Raw genomic sequence first — 15,440 nt, 5'->3', positions numbered from 1 at the left:
AAGTGTGTGAGGATCAAAAAAGTGTGTGTGAGAATCATCCCCCTTATCCAAATGATATTTTCCCCATTAAATTTAATATCCTCCATGTGAGAACTAAGAATTTACTTCTTTTACTGTCACATCAGCGTCACATCTACATCAAAATCCTATAATTAACTAATAAATAAACTTTGTCTATCATTGCCTCTCTGAACTGTCATGTCACTAATTTTATTTCTTTTTATTTATTCTTGACACAAAATAATAATAATTGTAAATATAGTTATATTTTTAACAGAGAATTTTTATTAATAACACAAATACGGTTATATATTTTTTTTTAAAGACATAACTAAAACGATATGATTATATAAACAACCTTATTAAGTACTGATCGAGTCCTTACTCACACAGTCTGACTCGTTACTACTCTCGTTATTGTAATTAAATTAAAACTTTCATCAATAAAAATAACATACATCGTTATAGGTTCTCGCATGATCTTTGCTCGTTCTTTTATTTCATCCCATTCACGTTCATGGTTAATGTAGACTAATCTTTTCTTAACGTACTTCTTCGAAGTACGTGACGTCCGAGTGTTTGAAAGGTACATTTTCTTTTAGAAAGGCATAAATCTTAGAAAAATCCATCTCACTAACATCAAGGTTTTTGAACGATTTTCCTTTCCCCAACTACGTATGACTTAAAGGGGATGAAAACTGATCTCCGTAATAACATCCATCGAAACAATAATGGGTGTCCTGGGTTAATTTTTGTGTAAGATTCACTATTAAAAAAAATACATTCAAATTCAACCGTTGGAGCCTCAAACGGTCTAAAGGTGAAGACCACTTGCACCTTCACTCTCTCCAAATTGATGGTGAGGCACCGTAACGAGCAGCAATGGCGAGTCGGTGCTTGTGATACCACACTGGTAACGAGTGACAGGTGGGCCTGTGGCCAAGAGTGGCGAGACCATAGGGATTGGTTTTATAATTTTTTAATTGTCGTACAACACCTTTCATTCACTTTTCAATTCATAGACTGTTGGGTAGTTATCCCGCATCGGCCATAAGACTAAATATTAAGTAGCTTATAATAGCTTGGGTTCCTCGTCGCCTTGAGTTAACTTTTGGGGTTTAATTGAGCTCAAGTCTATTAAAAACTATCTGATCAAGCATAGAATGATCAAGCATAAAACTTTTGGGGTTAAGTTTTGTTAGTGCCTCGTCATTTTGTCTTTGTCCTTTTATTCCGAAAAGCTGTAAAAGTGCCGCCATTATTTTAGTGTTGTCCCCTTTAGTGTGCAGCTATGCGTATCATTACCATCTATGATATCAGAGCCAAACGAGTCTAATATTGATGTTAGGAGCCCATCTGCACGTCTCGATGTGAGGAGGCGTGTTGGGTAGTTATCCCACATCGGTCGTGGGACTAAATATTAAGTAGCTTATAATAGTTTGAGTTTCTCGTCCCTTTAGTTAACTTTTGAGATTGAATTCTAGTTAAGTCTATTAAAAATGAAGAACTCCATGAGTTTGGATGCCGTTTGGGACTGAGATGGCAAAAGAAGGGTACTTCACCTCAGTAAGAACTCATCTATCCTTTAACCTTCGACTTTTATTATTGTTATCATGAAGATTATGTCGTATAACATTCGGGGTTTTGGTGTCGGGAAAGAGAGTAAATTCGGGCCTACAAAGAGGATGATTCTAAGTGAAGAACCGTTATTTTTAGCCTTACAAGAAACCAAATTAAATTTAGTCGATAGATCGTGGGTTGAACGACTCTGGGGCAATCCGGAGTTTGACTTCATTCAAAGGGCGATGGTCGGGAAATCGGGGGGGTGGGGGGTCCATTATTTTATGGGACACCAACTATTTCGAAGCTATCGATGTGATCTCGATAGATTATGCAATTGGTACTCGCGGAAAGTGGAAAAACAACAACCACATTGTCAATATTGTAAACGTGTATGGTCCTCACGACGATGACAAGAAAAAAATATTTTGGCAGTCTTTAGGAAACATCGTGGGTAGTAGGGATGAGGCATGGGTATTATGTGGGGATTTCATTGAAGTTCGGGACCAATCTGAAAGATTTAATTGTGTGTTTTCTAAGTATAGGGTAAGATGGTTTAACGATTTTATCCTTTCAAACGACCTTATGGATATTCCTCTCGGTGGTAGGATCTACACTAGAGTTAGTGATGATGGTACTAAGTTCAGCAAATTAGAACGGTTTCTTGTTAATGAAAAATTTTATCGTCTTTGGGATTGCTTGGCAGCGGTGGTTTTTGAAAGAACCAAATCAGATCATTGCCCTATTATTTTAAAGGACGAAGAAAAGAATTTTGGGCCAAAACCATTTAAAATTTTCGATGCTTGGTTTGAAGACGAAGAGTTCGAAAACACAGTCAAGGATTCGTGGGCTACCTCCAATTATAATGGGCCTGGACTTGATTGTAAACTCATGGTGAAATTAAAAGATCTTAAAGCAAAACTGAGAGCCTGGAGCAAAGTTAAATTCGAGCAGCTGGACAAAGAAATCGACCTGCATAAGTCGATTGCAAACTCACTTGAACTTAAAGTCGAAACAACCATCCTGGATGACAACGAACTTAACCTCTGGAAAAACGCAAGAAAACATTGGATTGAAAAAGAGAAATCGAAAGCTAGCATGATCGAGCAAAAAGCTCGAATTCAGTGGGCTCTCAATGGGGATGAAAATTCAAAGTTTTTTCATTCTATCATTCGTAATAGATATAACAGATCCAGCATTAGGGGACTTAACATCGACGGAGTTTTGAATGAAAAGCCACATGACATCAAAGTGGAGGTGTTTAATCACTTCAAACGTATCTTTGAGGAACCTGGTTCGATGAGGCCTTCGATGGAAGGGCTGCTATATCCTTCGATCTCAACACACTACAACAAAAGTGTACATATAGGACACCCAAATTGGTCCTATAATATCACTTTATAGGACCTTTTGGCCTGATAGGACCAACAGGACATGTGTACCAACTAAGGCGGTCGTATAAAGTATAGACGCAGAAAAGTGTCCTAAAAGTTAATAAGATTATGAAACTAACTATCGGGTCCTATAATATATATAACGACCACACAGAAAAGTCCTTACAAGTATATATCGAGTGACTTATATTTAGATTGGGACATATAAAAGAGTCTCAATAGTAAAAGTAAATTACGTTAGTACCAACAAATTGGTCCTATCTAAATTTTATATTTCTTAAGGACTAACAAAAATTGTCCCATTATTATGTTAATACCCAAATAAGAGTCATATCATAACAAAACCTCCATTAGTATCAATAAAAATGGTCCTAATGTAACGATATAGTAGTTTAGTACCAATAAAAAAAAGTCCTAATATGCACAAATTTTACTTTGGTACCACATATAGAGTCCTAATATCATTATTTTTAAGGTTAGTAGCACAAAAAAAGGTCCTAATATAAATATCTTAAACTTTAAAACCACAAAATGGGTCCTAATATATAATATAATAATGTTACTTTATTACCAAGAAAAATGGTCCTAATATAATGATATTATAACAAGTTTATTATGACATAACTATAAGTCCTAACAAGTCATAGTAGTTTCAGCTTCGGATATTTGGATCCAGTTCGGCAATCGGGTCCAGTTCAGATAATATGGATCCGGTTCGATTATTCAGGTCTGGTTCGAATATTCAGATCCGGATCCCCTTTTTGGGTTTTGGGCGTTTTTTCCCTATCTGGTTTTTAATTGATATAATTACATATTATGAATAACCAATTAATAATTAATTTAATAATATATATTAAAAGGAGTATGAAAAAAAACATAATTAATTTCAATAAATTATTCTCGTAACATAAAAAGACTAAACATAAATAATTCATAAATAATCCAACATATAAATACTTCGAATAATATTTGACAAAAATGTGAAATTAACGACAAGCAACACATAACGTCTTGGGTCGACATCTATGTTCATCAATCCTCACGTACCACCTGCAAAGAAACCATCATATATAAGCATATAGTTCCACCTACAATATATATATATATATATATATATATATATATATATATATATATACACACACACACACACACTGTAGAATGCAATTGTACATTTATGGTCTTTATACAGTGACAAAAACACAACGATCCGCTGACAACCTAATGTACAAGGATCCTCGAAAAGGATATAAACTTCCACTGATAAATAAGTCAGTCAAAATTTACCACTTCTAGCGGCTACCTCCCTAAAAAGTAAAAATGTATCACAATTATTCATATCAGTATCTTTTACCAGCGAGACTGATAACATGCATGAAATATAAAAACTGCATACAAATCATCAAGTAAGGATAGGAAACAAAAAAGATCTTAAATTGATCTTAAATATACATATAACAATAACAATATTGTAACACAAAGAACACAAGATGAGTGATTGAACAAAATATGCTATACATGAATACTGTTGTGTGTCGTAATAGTATTAGCATTAGTATATATAAGGGATGTTTATTTACGTGTCCACGTGCAGGTCAGCTGGACCAGTAAAAGGATTCAGCAGTTATAAGTGGCTCCTATAGTGACTAGTTTTAAATCTTTTAACGTAGTAGCTTATAAATAAACATTAGAAATATACATCACAGTCACATGATAGTAGATTAGTAGAGGCAGTTAATAGCATACTCTGATTAAAGTTGATGGAGCTGTTGTAAATGTGTGTGGATAGCCACTAAAGAACAACCTGGGAACAACAAATACATCATACATTAAATTCATCCATATACGTATGTCAAACGTAAATATTAATAAGTTAAGACGTATACCAAATGTTAATATTAACCGAAAGTAAATCCAAACAATAGGCAAATTGAAATACCTTTAAAAGTTGCCATTGTTGTAGTCTCTTTAAACAAAACCGAAGTGAACTACAGACCGTACGATGACTGCGTCGTAAGATAACATTCATTACTGTGGTATTCAATATGTAATCAATATATTAGAATAGAACTAATACAGAACTAAATAAAACATATAAACAATAATATACAACTAATATAATAACCTGATGTGGGAAACAACATAGGCAAATCGACTTCACTCACACCCGATCCAAAAGCGGAGGTTATTTGAGAATTAGGGAAAACAGCATGATGATCAAACAGTTCTGATATAGCTTACATAAGAACCAAATGTCATATTCGGTGATTCTGCACATCCTCCGCGTCATCAATCAATAATCAATAATTTATTGATAAAAGTTCCACAACTCTGATCATCTTGCACTAATTATCAATAAATTATTGTTAAGTAATGGGGCCACAACTGTTGAACGAAATATCTCTTCTACATTCCGGGCGTTATCCACAGCAGCATAAGCACATAAGCAATTGTAAACTGCATTTTCATATTTGTGTATCAATCCATCTACAAAAAAAAGTCCCAAGCTTATATCTTACAATGACTTTGCATTTTGTATCCTTTTTCCATGTTTTCAATTAAAGGAAGGTTCTGTACTGCCATTAACAGAGATACTTTGAACTTAATGCTAAAGAAAGCAATATAAATGATTATTGATACAAAATAAATGTAGTCAAAAGACCTTGGTGTGAGCAAAGTAAAACTTTTGCCGGTTCATTTCACTAGAAATTCTCTCAAGAAGCAAGTTTTGAGTTTCCCTGAGATTTATTCCAGTTTCAGTATGCAGTGTAGTGACACCATTACTTAAATGAACTTTTTATGTGATATGTAGATCTCCATTTGAACTATCAATGGGAATACTGTACAACTCCTTTATTAGTTTCTCAACCTGCAATCACAATAACAAACCTACATAAATCCTTAAATGACTTGATGCACCCCACATATGTAACAGAATACATCTATTTGCAGCAACCCTTTGGAAAAACAAAACCGGTCTACTAATTAAGTCCCACCCCGTAAATAGATCATTATGCCATCATAAAGATATTAAGAAGAAGCTATTCATTAAGATGTAGTGGGCTCGGATAATTCTCTGTATTTAACCAATATTAATTTCCTTTTTACCACTAACCAAGGCTAACAAAAGCTTTAAAAAACTACAATTGTATACAATACGCGGCAGATAAAACTTCAAAAATTCAACATATATCATTCTCTTATTAGGCAAGCAATTTTTGGACAGCTAATACAATGATAGCTTGCATGTGCTTCCACAATGACAATGTCAAAAAATCCAGTTCTCATAAATGTATAAAAATCCATTCTTCTGACCATGACTACAAATTTATCTTAGAAACAAAAGTATACATATTAGTTATCTCTAAAAAATTGGATGAGCAAATCAGTGTAAAATATACATACCATAGAACATGCCTAAAGTATAAAACATCCCGAATAATTTATATTATACGAATGGAACTCGCTTATAAGCGCACTAAATACAGCTATATGTATGTGATGTATATAACTTAAATAAGCGTCAAAAGTTCCAGATTGCTTTACCTTGGAAACGACATGTGAAGTTTCAATCAAAAGTTCTAAGATCTCTCTCTATCAAAAGAAGCTTCAACTCTTTGCTTAAGTCCACCTTGTAATAACACAGGTGATCCTTCAAAAGCGCCACGAAACCCCAATATCTTCTCACGTATCTTAATCAGTGGTGCTCGCATATGAAATACAGGAGCATCCACATCCACAAGTATCGTACATAAATTATCGAAATCTTCATAATCTTGATTAAACAATTCCACAAGTTTACGTTTCAGATAAGAAATATGAGACTGAAGTTCCGATCTTAGAGTTTCGAAACGGACGAATGTTCATAGATCGGGGATGTATGATTCGGAATTGAAATTAGGGTTTAGGAATGAGGATTGTTTGAACCATAAAGGAATGAGGATAATTTTTTAGGGTTTGCAGATTGAAATTGAGATGGGGTGGAGGCGAATACGTTGAGAAAACCCATCTTACGAATTTCATGGGTTCTCTTTTAACCGCTCATAAAAGATGAACAAACTGAATCTCGAAGATTTGTTGGAGATGAGGATGAAATGGACGATGTGGTTAGATCCGATTTCTTCGCCAAATATTGATTAACGGAGTTAAAGTAAATTAGACGGTTTATTTGTTTAGTTTATAACTTTGTTTAATAAAATTAATAATTTTATTTTATACTCTCTTTATTGTGAGGGTTACCTTCTATTTTATTGCAATATTTTTCTAAGTTGTCTATAGTTCTTACAGTTCCTCAGTTCGAGGCGCTAGATGAGGTGTAAACTAAACATGGCAAAATTGGCGAAAACTGACGAAAACTAATGGAGCCTAACAGGTTATCAGAACTGACAGAGCCAAAGTTTCAGTTGGACTTCTGACGCAAAAACAAATCGTCACTTAAGCCTTCAACCAATCACTGATTTTTCTGATTTAACAAAATACTCCGTACATATTTTTTATATTTAATTTATTTTTACTCACATAATTTTCAATTAGATTTTACCACATCACTCTACCTATTATTTGACGCAAAAACTGACACATCGGTTAAAAGATGTCAGAAACTGACATTTCCTATTCACATGCATATTGCACTTTTTGACTAAAAAGTGCATAAACTGTATGTGATATCACATGCACAATTATAAATGCTCTTATGTCTTTAATTGGATGAGTATTTTTAAGTAAAATAATTTATTATAAAAAGTTTTTGATAAATATATTTCTATATTAAATATTAAATGTTACATTTTCAATTACAAAAAAAAAAAAAAAAAAAATTTATTAATTAGAAACTAATTGATTTTTATTGTTAGTTAAAGTAGAAGACAATTTTTTTTAGAACGAACTAAAATAGTAAGGTACAAAGTTATTTAGGACGAATGAAGTATTTAATAAAGACTTCTAAACAAAGGGTTATGCTTAAAAATTAAACATAACTTGAGAGTTAAGCTTAAGAATTAAATTCAAGTTGAACTTTTTTATACATTGACATATTGAGTTGGTTAAGAATAGTTAGTAGGCGGTCATTTTTAAAATACAATTCTTAAGAATAGTGACTAGTCCTTGAAGCTATTTTAAAAAAAATATTTTCATGAAAAGCTTAATCATTTTTTAAGACATGTGAAATCATTTTCGATTGAAAGAATCTATATTTGTCACATGCCATTTTCAACATTGTTCACCACACACCATCCACCACCACCACCCATCAGTACCAACCCCCCACCACCACCATCAACCATCACCACAAAACCAACACCACAAATTACCACCAGCCACCACCGCCGCCTACTACCATCCAACACAACCAATCACTACAACCTATCACCACCACCCACCACCACCATCACCACATACCAATACCACCCATCACCATCACCACCACCACCACTAACCAACATCACCAACTGTTACCACCACCCACCACCACCACCACCTACGATCACCACCACCACTACCACCAACTATCACCACAACTACCACTACTAACGGATATCACCAACTGCTACCACCACCCACCACCACTCATCACCACCCCCACTACCACAAACCACCACCACCCCCACTACTACCAAATATAATGACCCGTTCTAATCCATCTGGACGAATACATTACATTTGGTTACATCGCGAGGTACTTGACCTCTATATGATACATTTTACAAACATTGCATTCGTTTTTAAAAGACAATCTTTCTTTACATCGAAAGTTGACGGCATGCATGCCATTTCATAATATATTCAACTATAATTGACTTAATAATAATCTTGATGAACTCAACGACTCGAATGCAACGTCTTTTGAAATATGTCATGAATGACTCCAAGTAATATCTCTAAAATGAGCAAATGCACAGCGGAAGATTTCTTTCATACCTGAGAATAAACATGCTTTAAAGTGTCAACCAAAAAGTTAGTGAGTTCATAGGTTTATCGTAAACAATAAAATTCATCATTTTTATAGACCACAAGATTTAAATACAGTACACCTATCTCGTGTACAAAACCATATTTCATAATGCTTAGCAGAGTAGGTTCGTATCCTTTTCTCCCCCGTAGGTTGCCTCGCGATTTTTAATATCTTTCATAAACATAATATTGTATCAGGCATTTCGCACGGCATAGAGATAAAAGTCATTCATATGAACTACAAACACCTGGTAATCGACTATTAACGGGGTCACTTACCCTATTTACGAATGGTCTAAATAATAAGAGAATGTATGATTTACATTCATCTATATTAATATATTACTTTTGCATACGAACTAGCATTGTTATTTTTGAATTTTTAATTTTTAGTAGTCTTATAATTTATTATATTTTATAAAATTAGTTACTAATATATAACTTTAAAACTCTCTTTGTATCAAAATAAAAGTCTATCTTACTATTAATATTTTTCCCAAAATAATTGTTAACTTGAAAAAATAACTATCAAATATAACTAGACTCACTAATTATATTAATTTATTACTCCCAGTGACTCATCTTTACATACATTCAATTAAACTTACGTTAAATATAATTGCAAATTTGATATTTATCATATCTTTTTTAAATTTAACAAAAATAAATATCAATGCTTTTTTATTTTGGAGGAAGGAAAGATTAATTTATTGATAAATTCAAATATACAACTAGTTAACGTAAGTTTAATTGAATGTATGTAAAGATGAGTCACTGGGATTAATAAATTAATATAATTAGTGAGTTTAGTTATATTTGATAGTTATTTTTTCAAGTTAACAATTATTTTGGGAAAAATATTAATAGTAAGATAGACTTTTATTTTGATACAAAGAGAGTTTTAAAGTTATATATTAGTAACAAATTTTATAAAATATAATAAATTATAAGACTACTAAAAATTAAAAATTCAAAAATAACAATGCTAGTTCGTAACTAATTTTAACGTTAAATATCGTGCTTTGTATGGTTTGTTATCGTGTCTCGTTTTTGTTTTTTGGGTTGGTTTGTTCTCTGCAAACCGTCCATTTAGTTAGTTGCTCTCTCTGTTGAATGTGGTCCAGTTGTCGTTTTGTTGCCGGCCCATTCTAATCCTTGTTTTGTTTGGTTGTTTTTAATATTATGCCTTGCTTTCAAAAAAAAAAAAAAAAAAAAAAAAAAAAAAAAAAAAAAAACATAATTTCTAGCGATAAGAAGAAAAAATTTGGGAAAAAATAATCCCTCCATTTAGGAAAATCGATCCCTCCAAAAAAAATTGTGGAAAAAGTCCCTCCTACAATTCAACCTTTCCACATCATCTTTCTAGGAGTGTCCTTACTAAATTCCCAAAACAAATACCTAAATCACCTACAACAACCATCTGGGAGATTCTAAATTCCCCATAACTAAACCTAAATCGCCATCACCTTCGCCGGCCTACTAGGAAACCTAAATCACCACCACTATTGTAATCGCTAGCCATCTTCATTGCTTCATCCTAAGTTCTCGATGCCTTCCAGGCAGTTCTCTTCTTCTTCGCCACAGTTTTGTCATTATTATCCCTGGTATTGCTTAGTCGTAGTTGTTAGGTTTCATTGATAGTTTCCGATTTCTGTCATATTATGTAATTTTCTTTTTTTGTTGTTTTTACAGATTCTCAATTGCTTCTACATCCCTTTTGTTGTTGCTATCAGGTAATTGACGTTTCTATTTACTATTTTGTTGTTAGTAGTTGTTTATATAATTTGTTTTCATTATTTGTGTTATCGCAATTAGGTTTTGTGAGTTGATGTTCTTTTTGACAGTTGTTTTAGTTGTTTAACCGTTTTTTTTTTATATTGTCATTGTATGTCTAATCTTTGATTTTATGTTATTTGTCATATATATAAAGTTCTGTGTATCCTTCTCTTGCTTTTTGGATTCATGTGAAGGATAGTTGCTTATTTGTTCCTGTACTAATGCAACCTAAAAAATGGTAAACCAGTTTATAACAATTTATTTTTCATCCACTATGAAATTTTGCATTAGAGATTATAGTTGTGTCATTACATTTTGTGGCCAAAATAATCAATCCGAATTTGAGAGAATTTCTACTTCTGAGGCATCTGATGTTTGTGTTGTCGATCATCTTTCGTTAGCTTTATGTTCGAATCGTATGTGTATGTTATTAGTGGTTTTTGGATGTGTTTTCTATATTGGATTTTCTTTGTTTGGTCTTTGAGGTTTTTCCCAAATTTCAATTTGCAACTGCTGTTTGCCTGTTATGTCGTCACCATTTACCTCCAACTTTTAGTTTGCCACATTTACAGTTTGCTACGCTTGCACATGAAGGTATTTTTATTTGTAGTGTATGCATTGGTCATTTTTTGTAGTTATGTGTTTTCATAGTAGTTTTTGTGGATAGCTGCTTTTAACTTCGCATTTGAGTTCATGGGGTGTTGACAAAAAGATGCCGCCAACACAAAAGCATTCGCTCTAGATGGCGTTTTTATAACACTGTACAATATCAACCTGAAGTGCCGGAAATTGCAGTAGCTAATCATGTTAAAAATTTTGTTTCATCTTCATGGGATCCTGCAACGTTAGCCAAGTGAGTAATATTTGCACTTATGCATATATTTCACTTTTATAAAATTTCGTTATTCATTTTTGGATCTAACTGGTTTTTAGGTTTATCGAAAACATTGAGACCCATCTGATTGCCGGTGTTAAAATGGGAGGAAAAGTTATCGTTTTTGTGTTGCCTCTTCTACAAGACCTAGATGACAAGCCGGATTATTTGTACTTGAAAAGGCTTTTCCTTGAGATTTTCATTCGAGAAGGTAATAACATAACTGTTATTTATAATTTTTTTTCTTTTTATTTCATATTTATTTATTTCACGAAAAATTTACGAATGCTTTACAAATTTTGTTTTGTTTGTCATTTATATGTATCCATAATACAAAGAGTGTATTATCATAGTTATTATTCTAATTATTTCTTTAAATTAATATACACATCTAACAGGGTTTGTTTTTCAGGTTATCAGTTCAACTATGTTTTTGACTGGACGATTTTGACGTACCATCATATTGGTTCAGATTCCAGTTCTAGAGGATGGTTCAGTATTTCTTTTACTCTGTTCATTTATACTATTTTACAAATAATTTTCCTCTTATAAGCTGCTAACGCAAATCAGTCGGTTGGAAAGTTACCATTGAATCCCAGGATTTTAGCATAAAGAGCGGAGAAAACCCCAGGTTTGTTTGGCATTTGTGTGTTGACTGATTTTTGACATAATGAGATCAAATTAGAAAGGAAAACATAGTGACTATTTGTGTCGAATACTCAAATATATTTTTAGTGAAACCGGAAGGTCGAGATAGTCTCGGGCACAGTTGAGGCTTTCACTAGGCACAATGGTTTTGGTAGCAGTGAGTCCAAAGAAGCTACCACTGAAACACGGGCCCTCAAATTTATAAATGTCTTTTAGGCAAAACAAATATTCACAACTATATGAGTTGTACACTTTCAATTACTTCCATAATTTTGTTTCAAACCCCTGCCTATAATACTTTTAGCATATACTTACAAATCCAATCTACAATATCCAAATAGTACATACACCCCCGGTCAGTAAACTAAAAACATTAAAATACTGTGCTCTATTTAACTCTTACAATATGCATAGCATTTGTAGGCCAGCAGTTGACTAGAACCTCTTACAATATGCGTATCATTTACAGGCCAGCGTTGCTCTCAAGGTAATAATGTATTCACAACATCTCTTCTTTTCCCCTGTTATAGGTTGGTAAGGTTTAAGTTGTGACGATCATACTCTAACGTTGCTTATGTATAATGGTAGTAAATAAGATGGTTTGTGTGTTGGATAAAATGCCAAAACAATTTTACCAGGTTAAATATGGTTAGTTGGGTTGACCCACGATATTGTCTTCAATATTTTCCAATACAGATAATGAATTAGATGATTTAGAAGGATGTATTAGGTTGTATATTTTGTTAAAGAAGATATAATTTGAGACTGATCAACCACGAAGGTGTTACTTTGATGAAATCTTTAGTCATTTAGTTTTATTGTATTTTGTAAAGTAGCTGATGTTAAGTTTACTTTGAAATTTAAATTTATTAACTTTTACATATAAATATTTTGAAAGATGGTTAATAGATGATTGAAGCGTTGTTTACAACTCTTTTATCCACCATCATCACTTTTATGTACATATATTTTTTTATGTACATATTGAACCATCATTTATTCTTCTTTTTCTTTGATGTGCCCACTTAACCAGACAAAAACAGACATCAGCAGGTGATTTATATTAAACATACACCACATGTGACCATAGCAGGTCAGACCCTTAAAACAATCACAGATAAAACCACAAGATCTGTTGATGCACAAATTTATCATCATCCACATCATAAGTGTAGTCATGGCCATGCTCTTCGGCTATAATAGGTACTTTTGATCTGTGAATTTCTACTTATGCGACTTTTCTTCATGCTTGGACTTGTTTGCTTAGTTATCATGTACTATGAGTAGTATGGTTTGGAACATCAGTTATTATGTAGTAGTACTTTATTTTGTTAACTTGAACCAGATTATGTTTGATTATGGTAAGTTTATTTGATTATGATGAGTAGTTGAGTTTGATTATAATGCTTACAGTCTTACAAAATCTCATGGGATCGAGTGTTATTTTCAGGTTCAAGCATGATTCTTTGTTAAAATTAGTATTTGTATCAAATCTAAAGCACACATCAATATTTTTCTTAAGAATTTGCATTAATGAGTAGGCCGAGAAACAAATTATATTTTGGCTAAGATTGGTGAAGATGATGTTGGTAGTCTAGAAGAAATGAAATAACATAACTACTCTTCCGATCTCAGTTCAAATCAACACTTAGATCAATGACCACATCCATGGTTGTTAGATATGTGTTTAATTAGTACTGAAAATCACATTCCTAATATGTTCCGCCATAATAAGACACACAAATTAATGTTATCTAAAGTTCTTGTTAAATCAAGTGTTTTATAACTCCTTTAAGTCCTTTACAATAATTGAGACTCAAATAACTCATTCGTCTTATTAAACACTCAAGGTCTTCTAAAAAACTTACATTAATATGACCTAAATATCAAATGTCTTAATATGTTTTGAATAATACGATTAGGACAAATAAATGTCTTGTGATAGTATATTTAATATGATTTTTATATAAGGTGTCCTACTAAATTAACACATAATGCGACACAAAATCGTTAAATGTATTATAAAATCCCGTTTAATGATTCACAATTAAAGTGTCATATGAAATCATATGATAATTAAGACCTCAAAAACTACTCCGTCATATCGTCATATTAAAGAATCAAAGTGTCTTAAAAATTACAATGATAGGACATAAGTATCACATGTCCTATTAGCTTCTGATCTAATACGGCTAAAACAAAAAAATGTCTTATGATACTATATTTAATATGACTTTTATATAAGGTGTGCTATTAAATTAATGCATAATGCACACTACACTGTTAAATGTCTTATAAGGTACCATTTTATGATTCACAATTAAAGTGTCATATGAAATCATATGATAATTATGACCCCAAAAATTAAAAGTGTCCTAAAAATTGATAATGATACGACATAAGTATTACATGTTCTATTAGCTAAATATATAATATGACTAGGACAAATAAATATTCTATTATAGTTTATTTCATATGACTTTAATATAAAGTGTCCTATTAAATTAACACATAATACGACACTAAACCGTTAAATGTCTTCTAAAGTATGATTTTATGATTCACAATTAAAGTGTCCTATGAAATTATATGATAATTATGACCCAAAAAATTAAAAGTGTCCTAAAAATTTACAATGATACGACATAAGTATTAAAGGTCCTATTAGCTAAATATATAATACGACTAGGACAAATAAATGTCCTATGATAGTTTATTTCATATGACTTTTATATAAAGTGTCCTATTGAATTTACACATAATGCGACATTAAACCGTTAAATGTCTTATAACGAAACATTTGATGATTCACAATTAAAAAGTCCTATGAAATCATATGATAATTATAACCTCAAAAACTAAAAATGTCCTATTAAAGAATTTAAGTGTCCTATTATATCTACTATAATACAACTCACATAAATAAGCGTCTTATAAAGAGTGTCTTTCATATGTCCGTCATATCATGTGTCCTATTACTCTACCAAATAATAAGACACGCACATTTAAATGTCTTATAAAGTCCCTTTATATGGTACACAATTTAAATGTCCTATTATATCGTATTAACTATTATGATAATTAGGACCCAACAACTAATTCGTCCTAATAACATACATTTATGGGACATATGTACAAAATGTCCTATTGTGCTACAATATAATAAGACTCTCGAAAATAAATGGCCTCTAAACGTATATTTTATATGACGTTCATAATAAGTGTCCTATTACATAAAC

General features: G+C 32.2%; 1 protein-coding gene across 1 annotated transcript; it reads left to right on the top strand.

Moving 5' to 3' along the window:
- The first annotated feature begins 1,539 nt into the window (after window positions 1-1,539).
- On the top strand, window positions 1,540-2,964 carry LOC139853967 (uncharacterized). The gene is made up of 2 exons (XM_071843303.1): window positions 1,540-1,566; window positions 1,744-2,964. Exons 1-2 carry the CDS (start codon window positions 1,540-1,542, stop codon window positions 2,962-2,964), a joined length of 1,248 nt encoding a protein of 415 aa, XP_071699404.1.
- The last annotated feature ends 12,476 nt before the right edge of the window (window positions 2,965-15,440 follow it).

The sequence above is a fragment of the Rutidosis leptorrhynchoides genome, chromosome 6, assembly GCF_046630445.1.
Source record: "Rutidosis leptorrhynchoides isolate AG116_Rl617_1_P2 chromosome 6, CSIRO_AGI_Rlap_v1, whole genome shotgun sequence".
Classification (NCBI taxonomy): Eukaryota; Viridiplantae; Streptophyta; class Magnoliopsida; order Asterales; family Asteraceae; genus Rutidosis; species Rutidosis leptorrhynchoides.
This window is presented reverse-complemented; position numbering and strand designations above follow the sequence as displayed.

Excerpts from the sequence above, each read along its gene's own strand:
- LOC139853967 (XM_071843303.1), top strand. The coding sequence starts at position 1,540 with ATGGCAAAAGAAGGGTACTTCACCTCA. Across the intron at positions 1,567-1,743 it reads AAGAAGGGTACTTCACCTCA|TCGATAGATCGTGGGTTGAA; the intron begins GTAAGAACTCAT and ends AATTAAATTTAG.